General features: G+C 41.1%; 1 protein-coding gene and 1 long non-coding RNA gene across 2 annotated transcripts; both read left to right on the top strand.

Annotated features, from left to right (window-relative positions):
• Positions 1-16,309: 16,309 nt before the first annotated feature.
• On the top strand, positions 16,310-21,033 carry LOC149972536 (uncharacterized). The gene is made up of 2 exons (XM_090217996.1): positions 16,310-16,431; positions 16,846-21,033. The coding sequence occupies exon 2, from the start codon at positions 17,027-17,029 to the stop codon at positions 21,017-21,019; it is 3,993 nt and encodes a 1,330-aa protein (XP_090074122.1). The 5' UTR covers positions 16,310-16,431; positions 16,846-17,026; the 3' UTR covers positions 21,020-21,033.
• Positions 21,034-21,243: 210 nt separating this feature from the next.
• LOC149972535 (uncharacterized) lies at positions 21,244-21,803 on the top strand. Its single transcript, XR_016491212.1, has 2 exons — positions 21,244-21,348; positions 21,763-21,803. It is a non-coding gene; the product is annotated as an uncharacterized LOC149972535 (long non-coding RNA).
• The last annotated feature ends 1,448 nt before the right edge of the window (positions 21,804-23,251 follow it).

Raw genomic sequence — 23,251 nt, 5'->3', positions numbered from 1 at the left:
TCTTACACTCCTACTGAGCCTCCATCTTTAAAGAGGCTCCCCTGCTGGATGACCTGGATATGTTGATTTGCGTGGAGGCTCAGAAAAAGACTACATTCCTGAGACACTTTCATTTTTTATTTCGCCTTTTTTTTAACTAGGTAGGCTAGTTGAGAACAAGTTCTCATTTACAACTGTGACCTGGCCAAGATAAAGCAAAGCAGTGTGACACAAACAACAACACAGAGTTGCACATGGAATAAACAAACATACAGCTAATAATACAATAGAGAAAGTCTATATACAGTGTGTGCACATGAGGTAGGATAAGGGGAGTGAGGTAATAAATAGGGGTGCAAAGGAGCAAAATAAATAATATGGTGATGAGGTAGTTGGATGGGCTATTTACAGATTGGCTATGTACAAGCCAAATGTCAAAAGAAAAAATAACCGTCTGAAGATCACTGTAAACTGTTTGTGAGGGTCTGTCATTTGAGGATTGTCTGTCTTTCTGCGTCTCTCACTGACTTTAATTGTTCTAGATTACATTGTACAGTATGTTGCACTGGTGTCATTCTTCTTAATCATGTAAGGTTCGTCATTACTCCCTATTGTATAATAAAGCAGTTCATCAATACTTGAATCCTCAGCCCTTAAAGCTGTGTGTGTTATTTATTTCAAGAAAGATGCCACAACTAAGGTGCCTCACTATCAGGTTGTAACAGCCCAGAGCTGTGAAGACACAGGTGTGAGTGAGGTTTTCTAACACCATAAAATAGCGCTTCAAGTGTGATGGGCAGCATGCTAACCATCCTGAGAAGCAGCAGAGCCACCAGAGTCCCTCGTTAATGGACCCCTGTCATGACCAGATAATGGTCCTTTGGCCAAGTTGATATGCAATATGGAATCAGGACTGTGTCCTTCAGACCTCATTATGTACCGTAGTTTAGAAAAGTAAGTAGTTCTTGGGTATATTCCTGACCATGATTCTACACTCACTATGGAACAAATAGCTAATATTTATGACAAACATATCAGTGAAGGACAAATAAACCTGCAAAACTAGGCCAGTAAAATAGTTGACCGCAAACAATAACAATTTAAACACCTGTAGGGTAAATACAGCCAATAGAGAGAACATCCCTGTACATTTTAATTACATCATGACATGTGAAGTCCTTTCAAATGCTTGCCTCAGACCGAAAGTCTACAAAAACGCAGAAGAGCTGTTACACAGGAATATTTCATCCATGCTGCTGTACCGCTTTCAAACATGGCTTTGGTCTAAGCTGAGCAGAGTGGCTGGGATATGAGCTGTTTTTTTGTCTGATTGTGTAAAGTTAATGAAGCGGATCATGTACAGTACATTATTAATGGACACAACCATTTTCAATTCTATTCATTTGAAGGGAATGCTCAATCCCAAGATGTACTGTACACTCTGATGGTCTGTTTACTTTCTCTCTGATGTATCTAAATGGATTCTGTGTCTTTCTACCTGTTTCATATTGTGTGTGAACTCAGCATTGTCTGTCTCCTGAGCTCTATGTTATTGTACCTGGAGGCTATAGACAGTTCATTATTGTGGAAAAAGACACTCTAGGTAGTCTGTGAAGAAAGTGATCTCATCTCCCTCTCTGTCTGAAGTCCACTCATTCCACTGCATTATGGTTATTTCTCTGGATTAGAAAACATCCTTCACAGACAGACTGCTGCTGGGTACTGTGGCCAATTCTGACGGAACAGAAATAAAAACAATACCAGCGAACAGAGAATGCTTTCAGAATGATTTAACAATGAAGTCAAAATTAAGATAAAGAGGTCACTAAAAGTACTTTAATATGGAGCATGTTGGAGGATTTACAAAACAAATACAGCATACAACACATCAACACCACTAACAGCTCAGAAGAACATTTGCTGCATATATGGCAAATTACCAAGCTTTGTAATGGTGCTAAAGCTCAAGGACAGAACTGTTATCATCATCCATCAATGCAGTTTCTAAGGAATGCTCAATCTGTATCCTCAGTTTAACCTAACACTAACAGTATGCCCAGTAACCACCTACATCATCATTATTTCTGATCCAGCAACACATTCCCTATATACAGTTGAAGTACGAAGTTTACATACACTTAGGTTGGAGTCATTAAAACTCGTTTTTCAACCACTCCACAAATTTCTTGTTAACAAACTATAGTTTTGGCAAGTCGGTTAGGATGTCTACTGTGTGCATGACACAATAATTGTTCCAACAATTGTTTAGAGACATTACTTCACTTATAATTCACTGTATCACAATTCCAGTGGGTCAGAAGTTCACATACACTAAGTTGACTGTGCCTTTAAACAGCTTGGAAAATTCCAGAAAATTATGTCATGGCTTTAGAAGCTTCTGATAGGCTAATTGACATCATTTGACTCAATTGGAGGTGTACCAGTGGATGTATTTCAAGGCCTACCTTCAAACTCGGTGCCTCTTTGCTTGACATCATGGAAAAATCAGAAGATATCAGCATAGACCTCAGAAAATAAATTGTAGACCTCCACAAGTCTGGTTCATCCTTGGGAGCAATTTCCAAATGCCTGAAGGTACCACATTCATCTGTACAAACAATAGTACACAAGGATAAACACCATGGGACCACGCAGCCGTCATACCGCTCAGGAAGGAGATACGTTCTGTCTCCTAGAGATGAACGTACTTTGGTGCGAAAAAAGCAAATCAATCCCAGAACAACAGCAAAGGACCTTGTTAAGATGCAGGAGGAAACAGGTACAAAAGTATCTATATCCACAGTAAAACGAGTCCTATATCAACATAAACTGAAAGGCCGCCCAGCAAGGAAGAAGCCACTGCTCCAAAACCGCCATACAAAAAGCCAGACTACGGTTTGCAACTGCACATGGGGACAAAGATCGTATTATTTGGAGAAATGTCCTCTAGTCTGATGAAACAAATATAGAACTGTTTGGCTATAATGACCATTGTTATGTTTGGAGGATAAAGGGGGAGAAGAACACCATCCCAACCATGAAGCATGGGGGTGACAGCATCATGTTGTGGGGGTGCTTTGCTGCAGGAGGGACTGGTGCACTTCACAAAATAGATGGCATCATGAGGGAGAGAAATTATGTGCATATATTGAAGCAACATCTCAAGACATCAGTCAGGAAGTTAAAACTTGGTCGCAAATAAGTCTTCCAAATGGACAATGACCCCAAGCATACTTCCAAAGTTGTGATAAAATGGCTTAAGGACAACAAAGTCAATGTATTGGAGTGGCCATCACAAAGCCCTCAGTCCTATAGAAAATGTGTGGGCAGAACTGAAAAAGCCTATGTAAGCAAGGATGCCTACAAACCTAACTCAGTTACACCAGCTCTGTCAGGAGGAATGGGCCAAAATTCACACCACTTATTGTGGGAAGCTTGTGGAAGGCTACCCGAAATGTTTATATATATCCCCCTGATTCCAGCATACAAGCAAAAACTAAAGCAGGAAGTACCAATGACTCACTAAATACGGAAGTGGTCAGATGACGCAGAAGCTAAGCTACATGACTGTTTTGCTAGCACAGACTGGAATATGTTCTGGGATTCTTCCAATGGCATTGAGGAGTACACAACATCAGTCACTGGATTCATTAATAAGTTGTCCCCACAGTGACTATACTGTATGTACATACGCCAACCAGAAGCCATGGATTACAGCCAACATCCGCACTGAGCTAAAGAGTAGAGCTGCCGCTTTCAAGGAGCGGGACTAAACTGAACATTTATAAGAAATCCTGCTATGTCCTCCGATGAACCATAAAACAGGCAAAGCATCAATACAGGACTAAGATTGATTCCTATTACACCAGCTCCGATGCTCGTCAGAGTTCACCTCCTGATAATCTCAGTCACCGAGTCAGTGTTATGTCAATGTTATTCTCAGAGGCAACCCGGAACATATTTCAGTCCGCGTGATCAAAACAATATTGAAGCATAGATTCCGATAGGTCAGAACAACGTTGAGTAGTCCTTACCGCGGGAATTTCCTGTTTAAGTTTCTGTCTATAGAAGGAGGAGCAGGATAGATGTGTGATCTGATTTGCCGGAGGGAGGGTGGACGAGGGCATTGTAGCAGTCCCGGAAGGGGGAGTAGCAATGGTCAAGAGTTCTCAATGAGTGAGTAGCGCAGGCTATGTGTTGGTAACCTCAGTAACGTTTTCCTCAGATTTGCTTTATTGACTACAGTCCTGAGCTACAATAAATACGGCCTCAGGAAATGCGGTCCCAGTCTCCTTGAGATAGAGTACAGTTTGTAATTTTCTCTGTGTCATCATTCACAGTGTTCTTGGAGACAGTTGTATCTGTGGGTTTTAGAATAAATACAGTATGTTCAGCCTAACAACTAGGTTCAGTGTGTTTGTAAAAGGAAACATTTATTTTCTAAATGAACTGCCTCTCAGAAGAAACGGGAAGGAAAGAAAACTCCTGAAATTATTGTGATTTCCTGAAATGCTAAAAGGACTTTAGGCATTTATCAGTTTCTCACCAATGGTTATGCGATCCATGTGATGTCAAAGGAGGCAGCTGCGATGTAATGTCTGATCTATTTAATTGATATCAACTGGAGCATGAAAATGCACCAAAAATGTTATAAGCTTGATTTCAAATCCTATTAATATTCACACATGAACTCTAATACAACTAATGGGGCACCAACAATGGGTGTTTTACTAATAGTTGTGTTATTGTCAATTCTGAAATACAACAGTTCTTTTATCATATGAAAACAGCCCATTACATGGAAAGTCTCATATAAATCTGAATGTTGTCAACCTTTGAGGCTGTGACAAATCTGTTCACGTTTGGTAAGATAGACACCATTCTCCCACCCTCCCTTCCAATGCTAACAATAGGGTGGCTGCTAAAGGCTTCTATCTACTGATTTCTGTAAGTGATTTCTAACTTGGCAAAACAATTGGCTTGCTACAGGACAGTATTTGGTTTGGTAACACTTTATTTGGATAGTCCTTCTGTAGATGCTCTAAGGCAGTGGTTCCCAAACATTTTATTTTCCTGTACCCCTTCAAACAATCAACCTCCAGCTGTGTACCCCCTCTAGCAACAGGGTCAGCGCACTCTCAAAGAAAATGTAATCGTTATAAGCCTGCCACACACACACTATACGATACATTTATTAAACAAAAGTTTGTCACAACACGGCCTGTGGTAAGTGAAAAAGAGCTCTTATAGGACCAGGGCACAAATAATAATAAAATAAAGAAAATAAATAGCTTTATTTAGCCATCTTACATATAAAATGTTATTTGTTAATCGAAAATTGTGAATAACTCTGAACCACAAGTTAATGAGAAGGGCATGCTTGAAAGGATGCAGATAACTCTGCAATGTTGGGTTGTCTTGGAGAGAATCTCAGTCTTAAATCATTTTCCACACACAGTCTGTGCCTGTATTTAGTTTTCATGCTAGTGATGGCCGAGAATCCACTCTCACATAGGTACGTGGTTAGAAAGGGCATCAGTGTCTTAACAGAGTGATTTGCCAAGGCAGGATACTCTGAGCACAGCCCAATCCAGACATCTGTCAGTGGCTTCTGAATAAATAAAACGTTCACAGAACCGCTTGTTGCAATTTCAATGATGCTCTCTTTTTCAGATATAGGTTAGTGGACTGGAGGCAAGGCATGAAAGGGATAACGAATCCAGGTGTTTGTGTCAAATTTTTGATTTTTTAAAACTTATTTTGTACATAATGTTGCAGAGATTGTCTCTTATGGCCAAAAATAACTTCTGGACATCAGGACTGCAATTACTCACCACGGACTGTCAGAATCCTTTTTTTCCTTTAACGAGTCTGACGAGCCCGACGTGAATTATATACTGCTCTCCCGGGAACAGGCCCAGATCCCCGTGATTGCGTGAAGAGAAGGCGGGGAAAAAGGGGCCAAAGGGCGGGCTGCTTTCTGAAAATTCGTAGGCGATCAAATAAATCCCCACTTCCATCCATTCTGCTAGCAAACGTGCAATCTTTGGAAAATAAAATAGATGACCTACACGGAAGATTAAGCTACCAACAGGACATTCAAAACTGTAATATCTATAATATGCATTACGGAGTTGTGGCTGAATGACGACACTATCAACATACAGCTGGCTTGTTAAACGCTGTACTGGCAGGATAGACAGCGGCATCTGGTAAGACAAGGGGCGCCGAACTATGTATTTTTGTAAATAACAGCTGGTGCACAATATCTAAGGAAGTCTCGAGCTATTGCTCGCCTGAGGTAGAGTATCTAATGATCAGCTGTAGACCACACTATCTACCTAAAGTGTTTATCTGTATTTTTTGTACCTGTTTACATACCACCACAGACTGAGGTTGTGGCACTAAGACCGCATTGAATGAGCTGTATTCCGCCGTAAGAAAAAGTTCACCCAGAGGTGGCGCTCCTAGTACCCAGGGAATTTAATGCAAGGAAACTTAAATCAGTTTTACCAAATTTCTACCAGCATGTTAAATGTGCAAATAATTATATCCTCCTGAATCCTGCTTATAAGCAAACATTAAAGCAAGAAGCACCAGCACCTCTCTGAACCACCCATCCTGGATCCAGTATAATTATCATTAGCAACGCTGAATAGCATAACGCCACAGTCAAATAATATTACTAGAAAATATTATTGCAAAACACAGCTTAGCCTTTTGTTTATCCACCTGTCGTCTCAGATTTTGAAATTATGCTTTACAGCGAAAGCAATAAAAGCGTTTGTGTAAGTTTATCGATCGCTCGACAAAACAATAAGTACACTTAGAATCAGGTAACTTGGTCCTGAAAATCAGAAAAGCAATCAAATTAATTGTTTACCTTTGATGATCTTCGGATGTTTTCACTCACGAGACTCCCAGTTAGACAACAAATGTTCATTTTGTTCCATAAAGATATATTTTTTATATCCAAATACCTCTGTTAGTTTGGTGCGTTATGCCCAGGAATCCACCGGAAAGAGCGGTCATGACAACGCAGACAAATTCCAAATTATATCCATAATGTCCAAAGAAAAATGTCAAACATTTTTTTTATAATCAATCCTGTTTTTCAAATATCTATTCGATAATATATCAACCCGGGACAGTTGGCTTTTCACTAGGACCGGGAGTAACAATGGCCACCTTTCTCTTTTGCGCACAACTCATTCTTCAAAATAAAAGCCTGAAACGATGTCTAAAGGCTGTTGACACCTTAGAGAAGCCATAGAGAAAGGAATCTGGTTGATATCCCTTTAAATGGGCAATAGGGATACATAACAACAGAGAGGTTTAAAAAACAGGGGCACTTCCTGATTGGATTTTCCTCAGGTTTTAGCCTGCAATATCAGTTCTGTTGAACTCACAGACACATTTTGACAGTTTTGGAAACTTTAGAGTGTTTTCTATCCTAATCTGTCAATTATATGCATATTCTAGCCTCTGGTCCTGAGAAATAGGCCGTATACTTTGGGAACGTTATTTTTCCAAACATAAAAATAGTGCCCCCTAGCATCAAGAGTTTAAACTACAGGACTGTTTTGCTTGCACAGACTGGAATACATTCAAGGATTCCTCCGATGGCATTGAGGAGTACACCACATCAGTCTTTGGCGTCATCAATAAGTGCATCGATGACGTCGTCCCCACCGTGACCGTACGTACATACCCCAAAACAGAAGCCATGGATTACAGGCAACATCTGCCGCTTTCAAGGAGTGGAATTCTAACCCGGAAGCTTATAACAAATCCTGCTATGCCGTCTGACAAACCATCAAACAGGCAAAGCATCAATGCAGGACTAAGAACGAATCTTACTACACCGGCTCTGATGCTCGTCAGATGTTGTAGGGCTTGTAAACCATTACAGACTACAAAGGCAAATCGAGGCAAATAACACTGAAACATGCATGAGAGCACCAGCTGTTCCGGGAAGACTGTGTGATGACGCTCTCCGCAGCCGATGTGAGTAAGACCTTTAAACAGGTCAACATTCACAAGGCAGCAGGGCCAGACGGATTACCAGGACATGCACTGCGAGCATGCGCTGACCAACTGGCAAGTGTCTTCACTGACATTTTCAACCTCTCCCTGTCTGAGTCTGTAATACCAACATGTTTTAAGGAGACCACCATAGTCCCTGTGCACAAGAACATTAATCTCTCTGCGCACGGAACCCGCTAGCGGGCTGAAATTCCACAACATACGGTGATCGCTACATAAATAGTCATATTAAACATTCATGAAAATGTCTCACATGTATCGGAAGCCTAGAATCTTGCTAATCCAACTGCGTTGTCAGATTTAAAAAAGCATTTACTGATGCGATTATCTAAGCATAGAGCCCCATGAAAAAAAAACAATTTTAACCAGCACAGGAGTAACATAATCACAAACTGCATTAAAATAAATAATTTACCTTTGACGATCTTCGTCTGTTTGCAATTCCAATGCTCATTGTTACACAAAGAATTATCTTTTTGTTTGATATCCGTTTTTATAGCCTAACACAAAACATTTTGTGAACCGCTTGTGTCGTGAATTCCGTCTCATTCCATTTTCGACGACACGTTCGAGGTAAATACCCACACAAAACGTGACTTTTCCAGTCATGTTTGGTTTCACTGCAATCAACTGGTTTATTTGATACACAATCAAACGTGATGGGCCATTTCGCGGGACGTATTGACTGAAAGAAACCCGATTTGAAGACAACAAGTCATGACATCATTGTGCACCAATGATTTGTTTTGTTGATTGACTGTCTTTTAACCCAATGACCACTGATCGTCTTGAAATCTAGCTGGGTAGATAGCCAATGAGCTGAGCTAAACGGCAATACGCTATGTTTATGTGTTGCAAGACCAACCCATGTAGTAAGCTCCAGCGTAAAGTGAGTCATTCGCTATTGAAGTTTCATACCGGAAGGAGAAACCCATATTACGCACTGCATTGTTTGGTGAACGCGCAGATTCAGCTGTTTATATATCAATCATTATGGCGACTAAGTCAGAGAAAGCTAAATCTAAGTCTAGATATACAGATGTACACACAATTTTAGAATAAATTGATTGGGAAGGTGAGACAGAGATTGTTGTAGGACGATTCATTTAGCGATTGTGGAAGAACATTTTTTTGAACGGGAGAGGACATCGTTTTGGACTGGTAAGTTCTTATCATGCTAATGCTCTTGTTTGAGATTAATAATATAAAATATGTGATTTTTTATTTATTTTAGACGCAATATATAAACATGTAATGTCATGAAATGTGAGATGCGTGTGTCTGCCGCCCCACCCCAACCCACATGAAATAGCCTATTTGAGGCTGTTGAGGAGAGGGCAGGACCACATCAATGGCCAAAGTGAAATGGAGACAGTAGATACAGCTGGTCTGTTGTAATATAATAAAGACAGTAGATCTAGCTGAAATGTCATAATATAAAAGAGACAGTAGATCTAGCAGGTTATAATAATATATTCAACCTAATATATTCAACCTTCAACTCTCTATATATATCTGTTTATTATACCTATTGAGACAGGGCTCATGTGAAACTATTCTAACTGAACATTTTCTTTCACAGTGACACTGACTCCAAATGGGAGTCTTATCCGGTGTCCTGTGTGAATTTAAGTATGCTCTCTCTAATTTACTTTTTCTCTCTCTCGGAGGACCTGAGCCCTAGGACCATGCGTCAGGACTACCTGGCATGATGACTCCTTGCTGTCCCCAGTTCACCTGGCCTTGCCGCTGTTCCAGTTTCAACTGTTCTGCCTGCGGCTATGGAACCCTAAACTGTTCATTTTTACTCTTGAGGTGCTGTCCTGTTGCACAACAGGACAGCTACAACCACTGTGATCTCCACCCGGCACAGCCAGAAGAGGACTGGCCACCCCTCATAGCCTGGTTTCTCTCTAGGTTTCTGCCTTTCTAGGGATTTTTTCCTAGCCACAGTGCTTCTACACCTGCATTGCTTGCTGTTTGGACTGAGGGTCTTCCAAATATTGAAATTGTGTAAATAGTTGCCCATGTTATTTTGTAAATGTATATATATATTTTTTTTTCATATTTTTTTATCAATAATTATTTTTTTCTCTTTTTTTTTGGAGGGGGGGGGGTGTTAGAATACCATTTTGGTATTTTGTATATAGCTATTTGTTTCAAAATGTATACCTTCACCAATTTGGGCTACTTGTGTGGGACACCTGGGTGACTTCATGATAAATGTCACGTAGCATACTAATTTTGGAAGTTTTCACAAGTACTGTTGCCCTCTTATATTTTTCACTGAAATTGTCCCCATCATCCTATCTGAATGTTTGTTTTATCCTGTTCATTTTAAAGATGATACAAACATTTAAAAAAAAACGTAGGGTTTTTTTCATTGTTTTATCTAAACCCTATCTATTGTGTTATATTCTCCTACATTCAATTCACATGTACACAAACTTCAGAGTGTTTTCTTTCAAATAGTACCAAGAATATGCATATCCTTGGTTCTGTGCCTGAGCTACAGACTGTTAGATTTGGGTATGTCTTCAGGCGGAAATTGCACAAAGTAGGGGGGAAGCTGTAAGATGTTAAGGTAATCTGCCTAATTGACTACGGACCCGTAGAAGTCACATCTGTAGCGATGACATGCTTTGAAAGGCTGGTCATGGCTCATATCAACACCATTATCCCTGAAACTCTAGACCCACTCCAATTTGCATACTGCCCAAACAGATCCACAGATGATGCAATCTCTAGTGCACTCCACACTGCCCTTTCCCACCTGGACAAAAGGAACACCTATGTCAGAATGCTATTCATTGACTACAGCTCAGCGTTCAACTCCATAGTGCTCTCAAAGCTCATCAGTAAGCTAAGGACCCTGGGACTAAACACCTCCCTCTGCAACTGGTTCCTGGACTTCCTGACGGTCAGCCCCCAGGTGGTAAGGGTAGGTGACAACACTTTTGCCACACTGATCCTCAACATATGGGCCCCTCAGGGGTGCGTGCTCAATCCCCTCCTGTAGTCCCTGTTCACTCATGACTGCACGGCCAGGCACGACTCCAACACAATCGTTAAGTTTGCCGATGGTAGGCCTGATCACCAACAACGATGAGACAGCCTATCAGAGACCTGGCCATTTGGTGCCAGGACACCAACCTCTCCCTCAACGTGATCAAGACAAAGGAGATAATTGTGGACTACAAGTAAAAAGAGGACTGAGCACACCCCTGTTAAATAGTACCCGCAAAATACCAGTCTCAAAATCAACAGTGAAGAGGGAACTCTGGGATGCTGGCCTTCTAGGCAGAGTTGCAAAGAAAAAGCCATATCTCAGACTGGCCAATAAAAAGAAAAGATTAAGATGGTCAAAAGAACACAGACACTGGCGCAGTGGTTAAGGGCGCTGTTCTGCAGCGCCAGCTGTGCCATCAGAGTCCCTGGGTTCGCGCCCAGGCTCTGTCGTAACCGGCCGCGACCGGGAGGTCCGTGGGGCGACGCACAATTGGCCTAGCGTCGCCCGGGTTAGGGAGGGCTTGTCGGTAGGGGTGTCCTTGTCTCATCGCGCACCAGCGACTCCTGTGGCGAGCTGGGCGCAGTGTGTGCTAACCAAGGTGGCCAGGTGCACGGTGTTTCCTCCGGTGCATTGATGCGGCTGGCTTCCGGGTTGGATGCGTGCTGTGTTAAGAAGCAGTGCGGCTTGGTTGGGTTGGGTATCGGAGGACGCATGACTTTCAACCTTCGTCTCTCCCGAGCCTGTACGGGAGTTGTAGCGATGAGACAAGATAGTAGCTACTACAACAATTGGATACCACGAAATTGGGGAGAAAAAGGGGTAAAATTCAAAAAAAAAAAAAAAAAAAAAAAACACAGACACTGGACAGAGGAACTCTGCTTAGAATGGCAGCATCCCGGAGTCGCCTCTTTACTGTTGACGTCGAGACTGGTGTTTTGCGGGTACTATTTAATGAAGCTGCCATTTGAGGACTTGTGAGGGGTTTGTTTCTCAAACTAGACACTCTAATGTACTTGTACTCTTGCTCAGTTGTGCACTGGGGCCTCCCACTCCTCTTTCTATTCTGGTTAGAGCCAGTTTGCCCTGTTCCATGAAGGGAGTAGCACCCAGCTTTGTACGAGATATTCAGTTTCTTTGCAATTTCTCGCATGGAATAGCCTTCATTTCTCAGAACAAGAATAGACCGACGAGTTTCAGAAGAAAGGTCTATGTTTCTGGCCATTTTGAGCCTGTAATCGAACCCACAAATGCTGATGCTCCAGATACTCAACTAGTCTAAAAAAGGTTTTATTGCTTCTTTAATCAAGACAACAGTTTTCAGCTGTGCTAACATAATTGAAAAGGGGTTTTCTAATGATCAATTAGCCTTTTAAAATGATAAACTTGGATTAGCTAACAATGTGCCATTGGAACACAGGAGTGATGGTTGCTGATAACGGGTCTGTTTACGCCTATGTAGATATTCCATTAAAAAAATCTGCTGTTTCCAGCAACAATAGTCATTTACAACATTACAAATGTCTACACTGTATTTCATATCAATTTGATGTTATTTTAATGGACAAATAATTTTATTTTCTTTCAAAAACAAGGACATTTCTAAGTGACCCAAACTTTTGAACGGTAGTGTAAGTGAACCCCAAATCAATGTAGTTCTCATCATAGTTGCACCTTTTAATTGTGCAACCTCCCTGTCCGTTGTTCGGTGCTTTCCCAGATAAGGGGATTCTGTCAGTGTCCTGACAACTGTCAGTGTCCATGCTAGCTGGGCTAACATCAAATGTAGAATTACTGATGCTAGCACTGGATGTGCTTGTTGAAGCAGAACAACGTTTGTCGTCGACAGGTGAAGGTGTAGTACTGCTGGTAGTAGCAGTTATTCCCAGTAGAGCTGGTTTGTGTCTCTATGACCTTACTTTTTATAACTATTTATCAATTTTCGAGAAAACGGAATGAGCAGCAGCCATGTTTGGCTACATACGGACCATTAGTCAAATTCCCGCAAAAGAGTAATGGTTAATGTGATTGGATACTAATTATTGTGTTGTTATTTTGCTGAACACTAGATGGTTTAATTAAATTTTTGTTGTGAAACGAGGCTACTCGGGCGAGAAAAAAACCTTACCCAACTGTATAGCCCCGTTGGAAAATATAAATGGACTGTTTGAAAATGTGAAGAATAATTGTATTATGTCAATCACATTTTTATTTGGTATACCCCCAACATCATTGTGCTTACCCCAGTTTGGGTCTACCGACTCTAAGGGAAATCCTAGTCAGTTGTACAACTGAATGCCTTCAACTGAAATGTGTCTTCCGCATTTAACCCAACCCCTTTGAATCAGAGAGGTGCGGGATGCTGCCATAATCGACATCCACATCTTTAGCACCCAGGGATCAGTGGGTTAACTGCGTTGTTCAGGGGAAGAACCTTTCGGCTACTAGCCAAATGCTCTAACCACTAGGCTACCTGCCACCCCACCTCTACTGACTATTTACCGACTATCAGTAAAATTTCAACTAACTATCTACTAACCCTTTCCCTTACCTTAACTCTTATTCTGACAACTAACAACTGACATTTACTCCTGAGGTGCTGACCTGTTGCACCCTCGACAACCACTGTAATTATAGTTATTTGACCCGTTTGGTCATCTATGAACATTTGAACATCTTGGCCATGTTCTGTTATAATCTCCACCCGGAACAGCCAGAAGAGGACTGGCCACCCCTCATAGCCTGGTTCCTCTCAAGGGTTCTTCCTAGATTCTGGCCTTTCTAGGGAGTTTTTCCTAGCCACCGTGCTTCTACACCTGCATTGCTTGCTGTTTGGGGTTTTAGGCTGGGTTTCTGAACAGCACTTTGAGATTTCAGCTGATGTAAGAAGGGCTTTAAAAATGCATTTCATTTGATATTCTAACCTTAACCCATACCCTAGCCCCAACGCTTATTCTAAACCTAACCCTAACCATAACCTTAGCGAGCAGTTGCTTATCAACATATAGTTTGTTGATAGTATGACCATCTGTAGGACATGTTTCCGGACTATCCAAATAAAATTATAATTTTTGTTTTAAATGGTATTCATTGTCAACCACTCAGACTTTATGTGGCAGTCTCATACAAGCCACTCTCAGACAACTTCTAAAACATTCATTTACATTCCAGTCGACAGCTGACACTGCTATTCAGAGCAATTATTGGCTCGTAATTTGACTATGAAGAATTTACCTTTTCTCTCTCATTCATCTTGACCAGATTGCAGAATTTTCCCCTCTAACACAACCATTCAGACAATAGAGTCAGTTTGAGTGAAAACAGACACTGCTCTGTCCACACTCAGGCCAGAGCAGATTGCTCTCCCTCCTGCTTTTCCGTGGATTTAATGATTTCGCTTTGTCAATGCAGCGATAAGATATGTATTGGCAACTCCTCTCAGACCAGAATAGCAGTGTTTGGCCACTATTTAAACATCTATAACTGGCAATAGTATGTTCAGAGGCTACTGGTCAGGGGAATGAGTCTGACCTGGCTCTCATACCAATGTGTGAGCTTGTGTGTGTGTGTTTTTATACCGTTATGCATTTGAGTGGGAGGGGATGTGGCTCAAGAGACCAATATATTTTTAAGTTAATGGGATTCTCAATAAATATATCAACTCTACGACCCACGATGACCCCTCCATTACCTGGACTTTGACCGTAGGCCTCTGGAGGCCACTAGGGCTTCCCCCCCCCCCTATTTAATGCCTGTTAACACGGTTATGAATGGCATTTAATCTAGCGCTGCACTGCCGAGGTATTATATCCCGACACAGCCAAGGCCAATCAAAACACTATATGGTTATTAAAAGGTTAGCTAGCACCTTCTAAAAAATAGACCCTTCAAACGAAAAGTTAAAAATACATTTTAACTGTGAGTTGCTGGTTTTCCAAACTTTCCTGGTCCTTTGAACATTTTGAGGTGGAAAAAAACATTCTCATCCACTCAAACTTGCTTCCATCTATTTCACTTAAAGATGCCAACATCTACTGGCCACAGAGTGAGAAGGCAGAGCATTTATGGTGAGATGCTCACTGTCTCAAGGTGAACTAGTCAGTAATAAAGGCACCTCTCTCTCTTATCTCCAACACCATAATGTCCAGGCTGCTGAGGATCAAGGATGAGCAATGGTTACACACACTCCCTGTATTTTCATATGACATTTACAATTTTTTTAATCTCTTTATAAAGGCGCCTTTGAATTGATCTGCACTCCTTTCAAACATCTTTCAAATATCTACTTAAATCACACAGCGAATCTGGCACAAAAGCAAGATTCCTTGTTGATAAGAAGGAAAGACATGAACATGAAAAAGCTGCCAGTCCAGCTCATCAGAATATTTTTTTGTAAGGAAAATGTTGTACCTCCCTCTATATTTGTGTGTGAGAATGTGTGTCACAGGAGGTTGGTGGCACCTTAATTGGGCAGGACGTGCTTGTGGTAATGGCAGGAGCGGAATCAGTGGAATGGTATCAAATACATTTTACATGTGTTTGATACAATTACATTTGCGCCATTCCAGACAATTTTATGAGCTGTCCTTGCCTCAGCAGCCTCCACTGACCTGTGTGTTCGTGTTTGCATGTTGCTTTGGGGTCATATTTTTCATTATGTTCCCCAAAGACGTTGATTGAGCCAGACATGTTTGTTTAGATAGAGCACACAACAAGGAGCAAAATTAAGCTTTTGTGACGTGACGATCAATTGTTGTGCAGCTCAAGAGAGGTGATCAAGTTAGAGGGGAAATTACCTGTGTAAAACTAGCCACAATATGGAGTAGCCAAAATAGTTGAATTTGCAGTTTGCCTTCAAAAGAAAAGTCCAGTATGGAAAGTGATTCAAAAGGATACAAATAGTGGAATCATGTCCTATTTGGACTAGATAAACAAGGTCGGAATGTCGTTATATAAATTTGACAAAAGATAGTAATTGCTTAATTTGACAACAACAAAACAATTTGGTTGATATCGCACTATGGATGTATTAGACTTAGCATTGGGGGCATTGAATTGGGAGCATATTCACGTATATGCACTGTACAGCCGTACCTATGGATCTTGAGCCCACTTGTTGAAACCCACAGATTACAATTCTTCAGAGTTTACACAAATTGTGCTGCCATCCTGTTAGAAGGTAACAGATTATTTTATTACAAGGGTTCAATTGGATTTTCATTGTGTGCAATGGTGTTATTTGCCCCCTAGTGGATGTTTCTGGTACTTAGAAAGACAACGCAAACAGGAAGTAGAGAATTTGTTCTGCACGCATAGAAGCAGCTACAAACAACGCTACGGTGCAGGTCTTTCAATGTAGTTATTTCTTGTCACGCTTCAGCCTTGGAAAATATTTGTTTGTAAGTTCAATTCAAGCATTTAGCAAATGATTATAATCTTGTTATTGATAGAGTTGCTTACATGTCAATGTTGGTTGCATTTACTCACAAATTGCAATGCTTTTCATGTATGTCGTTAGCAGTATTACTTTGCTCGTGCGTCATGCAAACTAATTGTAATATATACAATACTGTAGTTTGTTACTGTTCCTAGTGTAATATGCTTTGTTATTCTACATAAATGGTTGTACACTATTAGAGTAATGAAAGGAGCCAATTACCATATGAGTAACAATTAGCTATATGGTTTGGCATCATGCCAGATGCATGGTACCTTAGCACGTGCTTTGTATTTATGCAACTTCAAATGTATAATGTACAGCTACTGTCGGTGTGAATTGAATACTAAAGTATATTATTTTCTGTATTTTGCAGTTTCACAACATAAACGTTTTCAATATATTCATTCAAGAAAAGTCACGCCTTGGGAGTTTTATTGAAGACTTAGTTGTTAGCTATCTGTCTAGTTTTGCATGGGAACGCAACTCAAGGGCAGAATAGTGAAAAAACATCATCACAGCGGGCTCAAGCACAAGAATAACTGCACACGGTGGTTATGTTTCTACGTTCATCAGTCAACAAAGACTCTTATCCTAGGGAAGACCAGCAGTCTACAATGCAACAACCAGAGTCAGGTGTTCAACAGAGAGAGATGGAAGAGCCTCTTCAGCACATTGGGACCAAGCCTCAATCTACAAGATCAAGGTCATCAAAACAGTCAAGCAGATCCTCAACGGTGAGTTTTGCAGCCGTCAAAGCACGCGCCAAGGCGGACGCAGCACGCGCACAAGTCTCTTATGCTGAGAAGGAAGCTTCTGTGATGAAACAAAGGGCAGAAATAGAGGCCAGCTTGTTGAAGCAAAAAGCTGACCTCGAGGCAAGTTTATATGTTCTCCAAGTTGAGAGAGCAGCTGCTGCTGCGTTGGCTGAAGCTGCAGCCTTTGAAGAAGTTGTAGGATCAGATCGCAGAGAGCTTCGCAAAGAACTAGACACAGGGACACAGCCCTTAAGTCCAGTCCAACGTACATGTGAGTATGTGCAACAACATGCTAGGCCCTACTTTGCTGAACTTCCATTTGAAGTGGAGAAACAAGAGCTTAGTGTTGACCCAGCTACATGCCACAATCTAGAAAGTAGCAAACAACGGAGCATAAGCAGAGACTCTCCGTTCAAAAGGAATGAACAGCAGCATGGTGGAAATGGAAAACAAGCCCACTTCCAGTCACACACACAAAACTTCCCTGAGTCACAAGTGGCACCAGACCTCATCAAGTACCTCCTACGCCGTGAGATGGTGAGTTCCGGACTCCTGAAGTTTGATGATCGTCCTGAAAATTATTGGGCATGGAAAGCATCCTTTCTCAATGCGACCAGAGACTTGAATTTATCAGCCGGGGAAGAGTTAGATCTAATTACCAAGTGGCTAGGGGCAGAGTCGTCTGAGCAAGCAAACAGAATTAGATCTGTCCATATTTTCAACGCAACAGCAGGACTTAACATGGTCTGGCAACGACTAGAAGAGTGCTATGGTACACCCGAAGTGATCGAGAATGCACTGTTGAAGAAAATTGAGGATTTTCCAAAACTGGCTAACAAAGACAATCACAAACTAAGAGAACTAGGTGACATTCTTCTCGAACTGGAGTGTGCTAAAGTAGAAGGGTACCTTCCAGGCCTCGCTTATCTGGACACATCTCGGGGGGTAAACCCTATTGTAGAGAAACTTCCATTCAGTTTACAAGAAAAATGGATAGCACAGGGATCCAAATATAAGGAGGACTATCGGGTAGCATTCCCACCATTCTCGTTCTTCTCGAGATTCATCAGGAATCAGGCGAAAATTAGAAATGACCCCAGCTTCACCCTCTACACCTCAACTAACCAGGTGCCCATGAAAAGTGAGAAACCTGCCAGGTACAGCAGCAAGACACCTGTGACTGTATACAAGACAGATGTGTCATCTGAGGCCTCAGACCACCAAACCAAACCCAGTAAGACAAAGGTTGAAAACCCTGACCATCACTGTCCAATACATAACAAGCCTCATCCTCTTAAAAAGTGTCGTGGGTTTAGATACAAAACTCTAGATGAGCGCAAATCATATCTCAAAGACAATGGCATTTGTTTCCGATGTTGTGGGTCAACTCAGCACAGAGCTAAAGACTGTAAGGTTTCAATCAAGTGCTCTGAGTGCGACAGCGACAGGCATCTTGCTGCTCTGCATCCAGGCCCAGCCCCTTCATATACAGACACCGCTACAGCAGAGAAAGAGCATGGTGGGGAGCAAGGTGACGATGCTCTTCTATCTGTCACCTCAAAGTGTACAGAGATCTGTGGTGAGGCAGTCAATCCAAGATCATGTTCAAAAATATGCCTAGTCAAAGCTTATCCGGCTGGGAAAAGAGAGAAAGCTGTCAAAATGTATGTAGTGCTTGATGAACAGAGTAACAAATCTCTGGCCAAGACAGAGTTTTTCAGTCTCTTCAACATCAATGACAACTCTGCTCCATACACCATGAAGACGTGTTCTGGGGTAACAGAGACTTCGGGCAGGAGAGCCGTCAACTTCATGGTGGAGTCTATAGATGGACACATGCAGCTCACTCTCCCTACTCTGATAGAGTGTGATATGATGCCAGACGATAGGATGGAGATTCCCTCCCCCGACATTGCGTATCATCATCCCCATCTGCAACCAGTTATGGACAAAATTCCAGCAGTGGACCCAGACGCTCCCATCCTCCTGCTCTTAGGACGAGACATCTTAAGGGTACACAAGGTACGAGAGCAAATCAATGGGCCCCACGACACTCCTTATGCACAGCGACTCGACCTCGGGTGGGTCATCGTGGGTGAGGTCTGTCTGGGAACGGCTCACCGACCAGCCAATGTTAACGTGTTCAGGACAAACATACTTCAAAATGGTCGCACATCCTATCTGAGCCCTTGCCCTGACATCATCCAGGTAAAAGAGAACTACAACAGCGTAGCTCAGAAACACATCTCTCCCTCTACAGTGCACTCGAGAGATCCAATCACAACTGTGAACACAGACAGCCTGGGATGTTCCGTGTTCGACAAAACACAAGACGATGATAAACCAGCACCATCAGTGGAGGACAAAGCCTTCTTGGACATTATGGACAAACAGGTTTTCCAGGATGATGGAAACAACTGGGTGGCTCCACTACCCTTTCGCCCCACTAGACGTCGCCTCCCTAATAACAGGGAGCAGGCCATGAACCGTCTCACATCACTTCGCAGGACTTTAGACAAAAAACCTGACATGAAGCGTCATTTTATTGACTTCATGCAAAAGATGCTGGATAACGACCAAGCCGAACCTTCACAGCCACTAGAGGGAGACAAAGAACGTTGGTATCTGCCCATATTTGGTGTTTACCATCCACAAAAGCCTGAACAAATAAGAGTAGTATTTGACTCCAGTGCTAAGTGTCAAGGCGTGTCACTTAACGATGTTCTGCTCAGTGGTCCAGACTTAAACAACACACTCTTGGGTGTCCTAATGCGTTTCCGCAAGGATTGCATTGCACTAACAGCAGATGTGCAACAAATGTTTTACTGTTTTGGTGTACGTGAGGATCACAGAGATTACTTAAGGTTTCTCTGGTATGAAGATAACAACCCAGATAGAAGCATAACTGAGTACAGGATGAAAGTCCATGTATTTGGGAACAGCCCTTCACCAGCCGTAGCCATCTACTGCATGAGACGAGCAGCGCTACAGGGTGAGAAGGAACACGGGTCAGAACCCAAGCAATATGTAGTGAGGAACTTCTACGTCGATGATGGTCTGACATCAGTAGCTACTACAGAAGAAGCTATCAACATTCTAAGAAAAACACAAGCAATGTTGGCGGAGTCCAACATGAAACTACACAAGATTGCATCCAATAGCAAAACAGTTATGGAAGCCTTCCCTATGGAGGACCGTGCGAAAGACTTAAAAGATCTGGACCTAGGAGTGGATCCTCTTCCCTTTCAACGGAGTCTGGGACTTTCCTGGAACCTGGAAACAGACAGCTTCTCATTCCAGGTGTCCCACAATGAGAAGCCTTTTACGCGGAGAGGCATCCTGTCCACAGTGAATAGTCTTTATGACCCCCATGGGTTCGTGGCTCCAATAACAATGCAAGGTAAAGCCTTAACCAGAGAACTCTCTTCTGATCAGAGTGAGTGGGATGCCCCTCTTCCCACAGAAAAAGAAGAGACATGGAAAAAGTGGAAGCAAGTCCAGTGTCTCGCTGACACCTTTTGGAAAAGGTGGAGACAGGAGTACCTGACAACGCTGCAGAGATGCAGAAAATGGACAGCAGAAAAGCCAAATGTAAAAGTGGGAGATGTTGTCTTATTGAAAGACAGTCAGGCACACAGAAATGACTGGCCAGTCGGGCTTGTGGTAAAAACCTTTCCCAGTACTGACAAAAAGGTTAGGAAAGTAGAACTAAAAATTGTCAAGCAAGGAGCTGCTAAGGTGTTTCTGAGACCAATCTCAGAGATTGTTGTTCTTCTTTCTGAAGCATCCTAGAGAAAAGATAAAAATAGAAAGGGCATTATTTGTTTCTTGATATGTTTTATTTCATAGTGGCACAATTTCATTATACCAGGCGGGGAGTGTGCTGCCATCCTGTTAGAAGGTAACAGATTATTTTATTACAAGGGTTCAATTGGATTTTCATTGTGTGCAATGGTGTTATTTGCCCCCTAGTGGATGTTTCTGGTACTTAGAAAGACAACGCAAACAGGAAGTAGAGAATTTGTTCTGCACGCATAGAAGCAGCTACAAACAACGCTACGGTGCAGGTCTTTCAATGTAGTTATTTCTTGTCACGCTTCAGCCTTGGAAAATATTTGTTTGTAAGTTCAATTCAAGCATTTAGCAAATGATTATAATCTTGTTATTGATAGAGTTGCTTACATGTCAATGTTGGTTGCATTTACTCACAAATTGCAATGCTTTTCATGTATGTCGTTAGCAGTATTACTTTGCTCGTGCGTCATGCAAACTAATTGTAATATATACAATACTGTAGTTTGTTACTGTTCCTAGTGTAATATGCTTTGTTATTCTACATAAATGGTTGTACACTATTAGAGTAATGAAAGGAGCCAATTACCATATGAGTAACAATTAGCTATATGGTTTGGCATCATGCCAGATGCATGGTACCTTAGCACGTGCTTTGTATTTATGCAACTTCAAATGTATAATGTACAGCTACTGTCGGTGTGAATTGAATACTAAAGTATATTATTTTCTGTATTTTGCAGTTTCACAACATAAACGTTTTCAATATATTCATTCAAGAAAAGTCACGCCTTGGGAGTTTTATTGAAGACTTAGTTGTTAGCTATCTGTCTAGTTTTGCATGGGAACGCAACTCAAGGGCAGAATACAAATATTAGCATCATAGCTCATATTAGGGAACTTTAACTGTGGAAAAACACCTCACTACACAGCCTATTGTGCGTATTGACATTTATATTGCAATGTACAGCCTTACACATGGATCTTGGGCTCATGAAATATGGTTTTAGCCTACTCGGTTAAAATCTATAAATATACAAAATAATCTATTTATTATTTGTGCAAACATTTCTAAAAGACAGTATTTGCTTAGTCATTATGGGGCATTGTTTGTAGATTGATAAGGGGAAAAAACTATTTAATCTATTTCAGAATAAGGCTGTAACGTAACAATGTGGAAAAAGTCAAGGGGTCTGAAACATAAAAATATGCAAATGTGAACATTTCGAATTATTATTTGTAATAAATTTGCCAACATTTCTTAAAGACAGTTTTTGCTTTGTCGTTATCGGGTATTGTTAGTAGATTGATGAGGGGAAAAAACTATTTAATCTATTTCAGAATAAGGCTTAAAGTCAAGGGGTCTGAATACTTTCTGAATATACTGTACATATTACCTTGACTAACCCGTACTCCTGCACATTGACTCGGTACAGATACCCCTTGTATATACTGTAACCTCGTTATTGTTATGTTATTGTGTTTAGAAAATTGTCTTACTTACTTTTTTTAAAACCTGCGTTGTTGGTTAATTGAATGTCACACTAGTGCGTCAATCTAAGTTACATAACAAAAAAATCCCCATCAAAATCCGTCAGTTTAAGATAGAGATGCCATTTTGAGCCTGTAAATCGAACCCACAAATGCTGACGCTCCAGATACTCAACTACTCTAAAGTAGGCCAGTTGTATTGCTTCTTTAATCAAGACAACAGTTTTTCAGCTGTGCTAACATAATTGCAAAAGGGTTTTCTAACGATCATTTAGCCTTTTAAAATCATAAATTTGAATTAGCTAACACAACGTGCCATTGGAACACAGGAGAGATGGTTGCTGACAATGGGCCTCTGTATGTAGATATTCCATTAAAAAATCAGCCGTTTCCAGCTACAATAGTTATTTACAACATTAACAATGTCTGCACTGTATTTCGGATCAATTTCATGTTATTTTAATGGAAAATTTCTTTTTGTTTTCTTTCAAAAACAAGGACATTTCTAAGTGACTCCAAACTTTTGAACTGTAGGGTATCTTTACTGAGTTTTCTCCTTGATATAATAGAGACACTTACAAACCTTGTTTCTGATTTTGTCACTGTACTTTTTGCCTTTTATGAATGTGTTATTCCGTGTGTTTCTATGAGCTTTAGTAGTAAAAGCCTAAATCTATATTTGATTAAAAAATAAATAAAAAAAATATAAAAAAAAAAAAATATATATATATATATATATAT

This window comes from Oncorhynchus mykiss, chromosome 23 (genome assembly GCF_057628025.1).
Source record: "Oncorhynchus mykiss isolate SJ-2025 chromosome 23, ASM5762802v1, whole genome shotgun sequence".
In the NCBI taxonomy this organism is placed as follows: Eukaryota; Metazoa; Chordata; class Actinopteri; order Salmoniformes; family Salmonidae; genus Oncorhynchus; species Oncorhynchus mykiss.
The sequence above is the reverse complement of the archived record's forward strand: the minus strand, read 5'-3'. Positions and strand labels throughout refer to the sequence as shown.